We start from the raw sequence: 12,500 nt of genomic DNA, 5'->3' as shown, positions 1-12,500 counted from the left end.
AAACGGATTAAGTCGATTACATCGACCCCAGTGAGTAACTGGTACTTAATTTATCGACCCCGAAAGGATGAAAGGCAAAGTCGACCTCGGCGGAATTTGAACTCAGAACGTAACGGCAGACGAAATACGGCTACGCATTTCGCCCGGCGTGCTAACGTTTCTGCCAGTTCGCCGTCTTAGTAAATAAAATAACACCACAAGGCCAAAATGCCTCGTGATATTATTTATTTAAAACATTTTACGCTGTGAGTTCAAACTTGCCTTTCATTCTTCAAAAGTCGATAAAAAAGTTCCAATCAATTACTGGCAACGATACAGTTGACTATACGCACATCGCCAAATTTCAGATATTGTGCTCCAAGTCAGAAATCAGTATTATTGGAATTATTGCATAACAAAGGACAGGATATTTGGATTTATTTGTATAGAATTCCCAGAAATAATCTCTTTTACCTACAACCCGGTACCTTTATTTAACTGTCTATAGGCTTCGTCGGGTAACACAGAATTTGAAAGAGGATATCAATGTGTCGACCGTCCCAGGTAACCAAAGAGGAAAACGTTAGCACCAAATCTATCCCAGTACTCATTTCTTCTCTTTCTTTTTTCTATACGTAAATGAGTTTTTTTTTTTTTTCTGAACGATTCCATATTGATCTGGTTCGTTAGACTTGCATTGTATATGATTGTTTTTATTGACATTAAATTTTGATCGATATTCATTGATTGTCTCAAAGTATTATTGTTAAAAATAACGCTCTGGTAGAAGAAAGATTTGTACCGAACTTGCGAATCTTAATTGCAACTCATATAGTTTCATCGGTTGTGTAAAACACGACACACGCTGTACGTACGGAAATCTTGATAATCTTTTGAATCTATTGATATTCTTTGTCACTGCTATTTAAAAAAAATATTCTTTTGACCAATAACGAGAGAACAGGTTCATTCGAAACAAGATGAGACAAATGATGTGTGACAAATAGAAATTCTTTTCATTCATTGAGTGCTAAAGCGGCACAGAAACCTCCGTCTCCAAGAAGTTTTGTTTTTGACAAACGAACCTGCCGTAAGCCACTATTCGCGTTCAGTTTATACCTGTAAGAAGAATTGAATGCAACACAAATAGCGAACAGAAAAGCTTGTCAATATTTTCTACCAATCAAAATACTAGATAAATTTAATCGACTAAATCTTGCCGACAAACTTAAGATCTTCTGTCTACTTTAGAAATCAATATGTACACTATTTCTATTTAGTTGCATTCCTTTCCTTTCTGAGTTCAATTCCTGCTGAAGTTCACTTTGCCTTTGGGTCTTCTAGGATCGATAAAATCAGTATCAGTTATATGCTCAGGTCGATATGATCGACTTTTCCATTCGCCCCGGCTCCATTTGTGCCAACATTCATAAATCCTAATTTACACTCCTGCGACTATTTGGAGCGGCGAACTTGTCTCTTTTTTTACGGTATCTACTTTTAGCTTAAGTTGAGCGGACAATTTGAGAATCAAGTGTGCAGGCCAGGGTCAAAGAACAATGCCAATGATGAGATACAAACCAGCTACTTTTTAAATTGTTTCACCTCTTACCATCTCCATTCATGAATCTGTGTTCCTTGAAATCAAGATGTGTTGTTGTTGTTATTGCTTAGCTCCAGGTCAATCTTGATTCTGCATACATTTTGTTGTTGTAATTGATATCATTGTTGTTATTTAATCCCAGGTTAACTCTGATTGAGCACACCTACGATCAAAGGCTCTCTAGTCACGACCATCTGTTTTTCCCCCTCTGTGTAGGGAATTCAGGACCGTATTATCTGCTATTTGGTGGAAGTCAAGATTCCTTCAGTGGTATGTAGACATTCTCTCATTGATACATAAGGGAAGGGCTATTGAAGGTGGTATACGGCAAAATCAGTAAACACATTCCAACCGTGGCCATCATGCATTTTCCAAAGACAGTGTATCTAACAGAGGCGTAACAAGAGATGGGGAAATGACTCCGACGGGTGCAGGTGTATAGGTGGGTCAAATTTCATCTGGTCTATTATGTATGTTAATTAAGATGAGAGGCGCCAAAAATATTTTTCTTCCAGCGCTCATGCTATGCCACTTGTGTAAAACTACATATATCCAGTCTGTCCGCATCCCGTTTTTTAAAACACAGCAAGGTGTAATTTGAGGAAAATTACCTACTAATTCTAGCAGGTCGAACAATAACGCAGAGGCTCTCACCTGGAACTGAGGAAAATGATGAACTGAACACGTAACAGGTATAGGACCCTTTTTGAAAATAATAAAAAAAAAAACATATTGTATCGAAAAGTACTATATTGCGTTTGGAAATAGATAAAACAAATTGCGATAATGGTTGAAATTGTTCTAATTTAATAACCGAGCAACACACCCTAGGCTCGTTAGATGGTGCTGTCTCAGGATGCAATTTCATAAAAAAATTAGGCTGCCGTCTTCACTTCTTTTGGAACCAGTATCTCATCGATGTAAGTTGCAACAAGTCAAGAAAGCCTCAAAGCGATTGCTTGAACATCAAGAAAGAGCAGCCAAGTTTCCGTCAAACGTTCCCCCAACCCATCTAAAGCAGATCTCCGCTAAAGTCATCCAGTGCCTAATGGTGGTCAGATTTGACCTTACAAATGATGCTCCCCCACCCCCGGACAAGCTGAATTTCGGTGTCTTTACAAGCACAATCAATTTTTAATAGTCAGAAGGTTGCGAGCTGGCAGAATCCTTAGCAAGCCGGAAAAAATGCTTAGCGGTATTTCATCTGCCGCTACGTTCTGAGTTCAAATTCCGCCGAGGTCGACTTTGCCTTTCATCCTTTCAGGGTCGATTAAATAAGTACCAGTTACGCACTGGGGTCGATATAATCGACTTAATCCGTTTGTCTGTCCTTGTTTTTCCTCTCTGAGCTTAGCCCCTTGTGGGTAGTAAAGAAATAGGTATTTCGTCGGTCTTTACGTTCTGCGTTCAACTGTCGCCGGGGTCGACTTTGCCTTTCATTCTTTTGGAATCGATAAAATAAGTACCAGTTGCGCACTGGGGTAGATTACATCGACCAGTCCCCTGCCTCCGAACTAGCTGGCCTTGTGCCAAAACTTGAAACTAATATTTACAAAGACGGAAAACTAAATATAGGAATAAAGTGTTCGAGAGAATAATTGAAACGCAGCATCAAAGCTTTCATTATTATAACTAAGAGAGAGAATGAGGAGGGAGGGAGAGTATCTGAATTATTGGCAATGATCTTGACACATTTTTATTACAAACAGAGCGGGGATGAATGGACGGCAGAAAGTTCAAACAGTGCTGTTAATCTTCTGCAGATGCAATGAATTTTCTCCTAATAAATTCAAGAATGGATGCAAAAGAATAGATGTTGAAAAGCATATATATCATCTTTATAAAACATTTTTCTCGACTGTAAATTACTTTGTTTGCAGTTTACTTTCTACTATATATAAATATGTATATATAATACACACACAGACACACACACACACACACACACACACACACACACACACACACACACACACACACACACACACACACATACATACACACACACACACTCACACGAGGGGGTGCTGAAAAGTTCCTAGCTTTAATGGTGTTACGAAAGGCCCAGTTGGAGGTGCGGCCTTCCGAGTTCTTTTACATGGCTTACAAAAACTGAAGGATCGCTGCAATAATGGTGTGAATCTGAGAGTGGGATATGTTGAATAAAATCATAATTAACGGATCCTCCTGTATTTTCTTTTACCCAAAGCGGGAACTTTTCAGATCAATTCATTCGATTAAAAAAAATCTTCAAAGCAGTGCCCCAGCATGGCCTCAGTCTAATGGCTTAATCAAATAAAAAGATATACGAGAGTGAGTCAAAATGTAATGCGACCTTTATTTGCATTCCCTTCCAAATCTCCAATGTAAGTCAAAGAGTAAAGAAAAAGAAAAATTGCATTAATTTTTGACTCCGCCCTCCTTCAAAACTAGTTTTCTTTTGACAAAATCCAGAAGGAATTTAATGCATTTCCATACCTGGAAAATTCCAAATATATGACGTGGCCTTCTAAGCATGTGATAACTAGAATGATTGCCTGAGTTGTTGGTCCCTTTTGCTGGCCGTGGCAGCCGTGTGAAACCGATAGATGATTAAATTGATCACCTAAGAACAGGAACTGTCTTACTGTCGGGCTTCCATTCAGTTTCTGTTTATCAAATTTGTTTCACTGGTTATTGATCAACCTGACAATGTCGTAGAAAATACTTGCCCAAAGTACTACGCAATAAGATTAAACCAGAAACCGATGCGAAGTAAACTTCTTAACAATACAACTTTTACACCCTACCCTGTCGCTGTCCCTACCCTGTGGCTTATATGTAAGCCAGATGGGCAAAGCCATTTTAACAAAACTAGTATCTCGACTTGTGTCATCTTCAAGTGCTCATGTGCCTGTGGGACCGCATCATCGAAATGTGATGAAGTTATATTATTCATGAGAAAGGTTCAACTAGTAAATCTGTCCAGTGCACCAAAGAGGACCCCTCGAACACGTGTACGATCTTTCCTTAACGAAAAATACAAATTTCACAACCCTCCTGAATTCTAAAAGCAACCATCTGTGTGAGAGCTGAAAGCTTTTTAGAGCAACCAAATTTTCTCTAGAAGACCAATGTCAAGCAACATCCACGGCAACCAACTTTAAGATGGGCAATGGCATGAATCATATAACGCCGTATTGGTGACGGAAATTGGATTATGAACGCCCAACTCTTGGTTTCTAATCTGGGATTACTCTTACTCTATTTACTTGATCTTTTCTTTAGTTACATTAAATCGATCTCATCCCTTAACAGATGAAAGTGGCAAAAAATAACTTCGGCAAAATTTGAACGTTGAACGCAAAGGTCTGTAAACATACTCCTCTCCTCCTCCGCACCATCACCACCACCACCACCACCACCACCACCACCATCACCGCCGCCACCATCATCATTGTTATCATCGTCATCGTCACCATCATCGTCATCATCACCACCACCACCACCATCATCTCACCACCACCACCAACATCATTATCATCCCATCATCATCATCATCATTATCATCCCACCATCAGCATCATCATCATCACCACCACTACTATCAGAACGACGACGACGACGACGACGACCACCACCACCACCACCATCATCATCATCATCATCATCATCATCAAAGAAAAAAATAATGATTTTATGAGGCATAGAGAAATATTGCCATGATGAATGTTCGTATTTTGTTAATAATTAGAGAGTGGAAACCACGAGAAGCCAATATGGAAAAATCAGGTTTTTTGATGTTTTTCTTTGAAAATCGAAAATAACGAATAACAATACTTACACAAATATTATATCTCACTTACACACAAGGGGCACGCACACACTCACACACACGTAGACACACACACACACACACACACAAACGCACACACTCACACACATAAACATACACACACACGAGCACACATATATAGGGAAGCACATACATTTACAGAATCAGTCACAGATATGGAGGAGCGTACACAGAAATATATGTACACACATACACACAAAGAGAAGAGTACAGACATAATTATGTGTATACTTGCACATCTGAATATATCTCTTTTCGTGTGTAAACAAATATTTAAAGTTAAAACAATCAAACATTTATTACATACAGATACACTGACACACACACACACACAAACGCACACACTCACACACATAAACATACACACACACGAGCACACATATATAGGGAAGCACATACATTTACAGAATCAGTCACAGATATGGAGGAGCGTACACAGAAATATATGTACACACATACACACAAAGAGAAGAGTACAGACATAATTATGTGTATACTAACACATCTGAATATATCTCTTTTCGTGTGTAAACAAATATTTAAAGTTAAAACAATCAAACATTTATTACATACAGATACACTGACACACACACACACACATATACACATACACACATACGTACATACATACATACATACATAAATACATACATACATACATACATACATACATACATACATACGTACGTACATACATACATACATACATACACACATACGTACATACATGCATGCATACATACATACATACATACATACATACACACATACGTACATACATACATACATACATACATGCATGCATACATACATACATACATACATACATACATACATACATACATACATACATACATACATACATGCACATGCAAGTACGCGCGCGAATTCTGAAACAGAAAAGGATGTCAAGAAAAAGAAGAAAAAAAAAATCAGAGAGGAAAAAGTAAAAAAAAAAGGAAAATGAGAAGACAGAAGCAACGAACGATAAGGTTATTTATTTATAATATATAAATATCTAATTCTTGACATTTCATTCACGTAGAAACTAACAAACAAACAAACAAAAAAGCATTCATTCAGATGCCGAGTCGAATGTTATGGTGTGACATATATAGATTTATAGTAGAAATATGAGAGTAAGACGAGTTGGCGGGGAGTGTAATATAGAATGTGAGAGGTTTGAAAAAAAAAAAGTGGAGAGAGCTGTTCTAACATATGATGGTAGTGGCAGCGGCGGTGCAGTTAGTGGTGGTGGTGGTGGTGGTGGTGGTAGTGGCAGCGGCGGTGCAGTTAGTGGTGGTGGCGGTGGTGGTAATAGTGGTGTGATTATGGTTAAATGAGAAGAGCGGTAAAATGTTTATGGCCTCGGGTCAGCTTTGATCGTAAGACGAGGAAGCTGGAGGACAACTGCATAACATACATACATATATACATTCTCTCTCTCTCACACACACACGCACTCTCTCGCTCTCTCCCTCTTCTCGTATACATATGCACTCATGTGTATGCATGTTCCTATTGCGTGTGTGTGTGTGTGTATGTGTGTGTGTGTGTGTGTGTGTGCATCATTTGTAAGGTTGTGCTTGAAAAAGAGATACGTGCTTAGCTTGAGAGAACGACAGAGAACAGCAGAGAGAGAGAGAGAGGGGGGGTGCTACTTTACTATGGTGTAGGAGAGAGAGAGAGAGGAAACCGAAAAGGGGGGAATAAGAAGACTCGGTCAATAAAGTGTGAATTAAAGGAAGGGGTTACGGGTCGCTGTATTAAAGTTGTATCATTTTAGTTATTTGCTTATTATATTTCTATCAGTCAGATTGATTATCGATCAGTCTGTCTGCCTGTCTGTAAATATACGTTTCAGTACTTCTCTCCTATTCTCCCGTCTTTTTATCTATTATCTGTCATCTGTTGTCCGTGTAGTCTTTATGCAAGTGTAATCTGTCAGTTACAACCTCTGTTGATCATCTAACGATTGCAAATAGTCCTGTGATTATTGTCTATTTATCTCTCTTTCTCTCTCTCTCTCTCCATCCTCTTTCTTCCATCTTTATCATTATCGCTTTGTCTCTCTCTTCTCTCTCTTCTCTCTATCTCTCTCTCTCTCTCCCTTTCTGCCCGGTCGTCTGTCTACATGACAGCCCACCAGGCTGTCTGCTGCCTCGTCTCTTTGCCTGTTGCTCTCACGTCTCTAATAATCACTGCACCAGGGCGCAGCTTATGCATTTGGTCCAACATGCACATGCAAAGACACATACCTACACTCACAGTGAAGAGAGAGAGAGAGAGAGAGAGAGAGAGAGAGAGAAACGTCTATGCGTATGCAGATGTGTATGAATGTATATTTGTATGATGTATGTATGTTTGCGTATTATGCACAAAAATGTAAATCAGAACAAAAATAAATTTAAACATTACAAAGCTTCACTTTGGTTTAAATAATAATGTGTGCACATTCTATATAAACTAATGTGCAGACAAAAAAAAAATGGAGGGAGGGGAGTCTTCGGACGGAGCGTTTCACGGTTTGTTGGTTGTTCTTCAGAGAAAAGGTACCCGGCTTCGCTTTCCAGTCAACAGCATAGATCAGCTGTTTTAGCAGTTCTAAATAATTATGCTAGCATATAAGTAATTAGCTTAATTTGTATATTTGTACGTTTTATGCCTTGTAGTTAATTAAACAATATTTTGTATACAATACACTGTAAGTCAAGAAAAACTTAGAAAAAGTAGGTCCAACTGATAGTATTCAAACAATTAGTAAACTAGAGATGTTTAATATATAAAAACAACAAAAAAAAAATAACGAGATGACTCGTTTTCAATCAGTTGAACGAAGTGCTTTGGACAAAATATACAATGCAGTTTAGAATAAACATGTATTGATAGATTCACAACGCGAGGTCCTACCTAATATAGTATGGAGATAAATAAAGCGAAGAGACAGGTCAGAGAGTATGAGGCGGAGACGGTGGGGATGAATGAGATGGAAGGGTAAAGAGAACGGAAATAAACATTCAGTCTAGCAATCTGTCTGTCTGTCTGTCTCTGTCTACCTACCTACCTACCTACCTACCTACCTATCTATCTATCTATCTATCTATCTATCTATCTATCTATCTATCTATCTATCTATCTATCTATCTATCTATCTACCTACCTACCTACCTACCTGTCTGTCTGTCTGTCTGTCTGTCTCTGTCTGTCTATCTATCTATCTATCTATCTATCTATCTATCTATCTATCTATCTATCTATCTATCTATCTATCTATCTATCTATATCTATCTATCTACGGGTAAACCTCACCTGTCCTCCCCTTTACACTTCATATTGACATTTCTGTGATTACGATCCCTATTGATCAACTTTTTTTTTCCCTCTCCCCACCTTTTTTTAAAATCCTCCCCTTTTTTTGTCCTCTTTCTTTCCTTTTACGATCCCTTTTGATCGAAAACCAACCCCCTCTTTTTTACCCCCAAAAGAAAAGCTCTACCTTGTAATTTGTTCTGTCTGTGTGCAGCCTGTGTGGCTAATAAAGAAATCTATCTATCTATCTATCTATCTATCTATCTATCTATCTATCTATCTATCTATCTATCTATCTATCTATCTATCTATCTATCTATCTATCTATCTATCTATCTATCTATCTATCTATATGGCTGTCTGCCTGTCTGTCTATCTATCTATCTATCTATCTATCTATCTATCTATCTATCTATCTATCTATCTATCTATCTATCTATCTCTATCTATCTCTATCTCTATCTCTCTCTATATATAGTTTTGGGACCCATGAATATCGTTCGTTTATTTATACATATATATGACCGCGTGCGCGCACACACACACACACATACACACTGACACACACACACACACACATACGCACGTACACGCGCACATATAACCATATATGCTTATGTACTTACTACACGAGTGTGCATTCAGCCATCCACCTATGAACACATACATATATGTACATTGGTATACATCTGTACAATTGCATTTTACGGTGCATGAGTCATTCAGAACAGACTCTCTATGCTCTGGACCACCCATATTTCACTGTCACCTCATGCAGCGAGTGCACTACACTATATTAGCAGTTTTCTTCTGTTGTTTAGATTCTGATTCCAGCCATGGCCATCCCGCAAAATTTTCAGACAATGTATTCAAGAATTGAATCACCCAACATTTCCTATTTTCTTTTTCTTTTTTTTATTAAAAAAAAATTTTTTTTTATATAGATTTTATATTTCAGGTATGGTATTTTCAGGGAGATGTAACATGCTATGTCTAGCATATCGTGCGACCGCGTACATGTTTTTTTATGCGGTCGCGATTAAGATGTGGTCTGATGGAAATTTGACTATTGTTCCTAACAGATCGAGAAAAACTCGTGGAGGCTCCATCGTTGGCTCACAGAGGCGTACCTGATGACGATAGTAGCAAAAACAGAGGGGTGTTGCTGTTGTTGTTGTTGGTGGTGGTGGTGGTAGTGGTGGTGGTAGTGGTGGTGGAGGTAGCAGTTATAATCATCATCATCACTGTGATACACATACGTAGCTATCGTATATACTCTGTGTATTTGCATACAGTATGCATATATATATATAATACATACACATATGTATATATTTCTTTACTACCTACCCACAAGGGGCTAAATATAGAGGGGACAAACAAGGACAGACAAATGGATTAAGTCGATTACATCGACCCCAGTGCGAAACTGGTACTTTATTTATCGACCCCGAAAGGATGAACGGCAAAGTCTACCTCGGCGGAATTTGAACTCAGAACGTAGCGGCAGACGAAATACCGCTAAGCATTTCGCCCGGCGCGCTGACGTTTCTGCCAGCTCGCCGCCTTTCATACACATATGTATAATATATTACATATACACATAAATATATATACACACATATACATATATACAAGCATGTATATGCATACATATATGTATATACATATATGTGCCTGTGTGTAATTGAATGTGTGTGTTTGTGAGTGTGTATGTGTGTGAGTGTGTGCGCGCGTGTCTAAGATTCCCATCCAAAATGTAACTCCTGGTCCCTAAAAGACACTGAACTTTCCTATAACCACAATAAAGAGGTGTTGAGTTCTTTTTCTATTTTCTTTGAGTTAGTTGTATCCAGTATAATACTATACTTACATACACACATACACATACACACACACGCACAACACACACATACACTAAGTGTTAATGTTCGTGCTATTCAATCATAAATTTATAAGCAACGAACAATGACATGTAAAAGGACCCAATACTTTTAGTAAAATCAAAAGATACTATACAGTTTGGGTTGACTGGGACTCTTAAAGTTTCATCACTAGCTGTTAGTTTATCTAACCCATTCAATTAGTATTGTTGAATAAGTCAGAGAGCTGAAACTAGACATCCCAGTCACGCTATTATGCATAAATACATAATTACACTTACACACACACAAACATATATATGCATAAAAATTCATATATATATATATATGTATATGTATGTATATCTATCTATCTATCTATCTATCTATCTATCTATCTATCTATCTATCTATCTATCTATCTATCTATCTATCTATTATATATATATATATATATATATATATATATATATATATATATATATATATATACACATACATATATACACATGTAAATACATATATTTATATATATACACACACTCATAGAGAGTCAAGACTATTGAAAAGGTTGCAAGACGTAACGAAAATTTTAGAAAATAAAAATAAGAAATAAGTGGAAATTTTACCGGTGAGTGTGTTAAATAATAAGGCACTAAAAGAGAATGACTCTCCCCAGACACAACAGAATATGCTTCAACACACGAACTCATATAAAGAATCTTGCAAACCAAATCCAAAAACGAAACATATATATATATATAAGGCGTGCTGGCAGAATCGTTAGCACACCGGACCAAATGCTTAGCGGCATTTCGTCCGTCTCTCTCTCTACCTTTTTGAGTTCAAATTCCGCCAATGTCGACCTTGCCTTTCATTCTTTCGAGGTCGGTAAAAATAAGTACCTGTCGAACATTAGGAGTCGATGTTGGACGTCCAGCTTACTTACCCTGTCTCCCGAAATTGCTAGGCCTTGTGCCAAAATTTGAAAGCAATACAGACAGACAGAGAGATAGGTATGGTGTCGGAGAGCGAGAGAAAGAAGGAAAGAAATAAAGGTAATAAAGGCAAGAGAAAAATGAAAGAAAATTCAGATTTTGTTATATAGAAAAAATTATCACTTTACCTTATATATGGAATTGGCTCTGGCAAAGAACAATGAGCATATGAGTATTAAGATACAGGTGGAACAATAGCGCAATGTGATATTTTCTACCCGGCTGGCCATGCTGCTTTCTTTCACTTTTTATTTATTTTCCACACAGAGTAATAACGAAGTATTTAAGATCTTTCTTAATCGTTGTTTTATCACAACTCTTGACAGTTGTTGCAGTTCGTAAGTGATGATGAAGAGTGATGTTATAATATTAGGATATCCTTGTTTTGTTAGATGTCTTGTCTTTCTTTCTTCCTTTTTGTTGTTGTTTACTTTTTGTGTTTGTGTGACAAGACTTAAAAATAGCTTCTATAAGCGCGCTCACTGAATGAGTGCGACAATGTGTATAGTTTTAGAGAAAAAAAAGCCTATATTTATATATATATGCAGAGGAGACAGATATAGATATACGTCAACGTGTGTACGGACGTGTGTGTGTGTAAGTGTGTGTGTAAGTGTGTAGGAGGGAAGGGTTTGTATGAACGTAGTTTGTTACGGGCTGTAGTTTGTGAATAGGAAATACAACAAAACAAAATTAGTTTTAACTGCAGCAGCGAAGGTTACACTACACCACCACAACCACTACCACCACCACTACAACTACTACTACTACTACTACTACTACTGATGCTGCTGCTGATGTTGCTGCTGCTGCTCCAACCTGTTAGGCGAGTGTGTAATCGTTGGGTCCTTCAAAGGAATACTGATGCAGAATATATATATCAATGAATGAATGAATAAAATATGGATATTAGC

The 12,500-nt window shown here is 37.7% G+C and overlaps 1 protein-coding gene across 2 annotated transcripts in view; it reads right to left on the bottom strand.

Annotated features, from left to right (window-relative positions):
* The window catches only part of LOC115215747, a 39,103-nt gene that overhangs the window by 26,483 nt on the left and 120 nt on the right, over positions 1 to 12,500 (bottom strand). For both annotated transcript variants that reach the window (XM_029785044.2, XM_029785043.2), the window contains exon 1: positions 11,715 to 12,500. This exon is cut by the window's right edge. In XM_029785044.2, coding sequence (XP_029640904.1) covers positions 11,715 to 11,816 — 102 coding nt within the window. In that variant the 5' untranslated portion in view covers positions 11,817 to 12,500. The remainder of the gene's footprint in view (positions 1 to 11,714) is intronic.

The sequence above is a fragment of the Octopus sinensis genome, linkage group LG9, assembly GCF_006345805.1.
Source record: "Octopus sinensis linkage group LG9, ASM634580v1, whole genome shotgun sequence".
NCBI lineage: Eukaryota > Metazoa > Mollusca > Cephalopoda > Octopoda > Octopodidae > Octopus > Octopus sinensis.
Note: the sequence above shows the minus strand (reverse complement) of the source record. Positions and strands in the feature narration are given on the sequence as shown.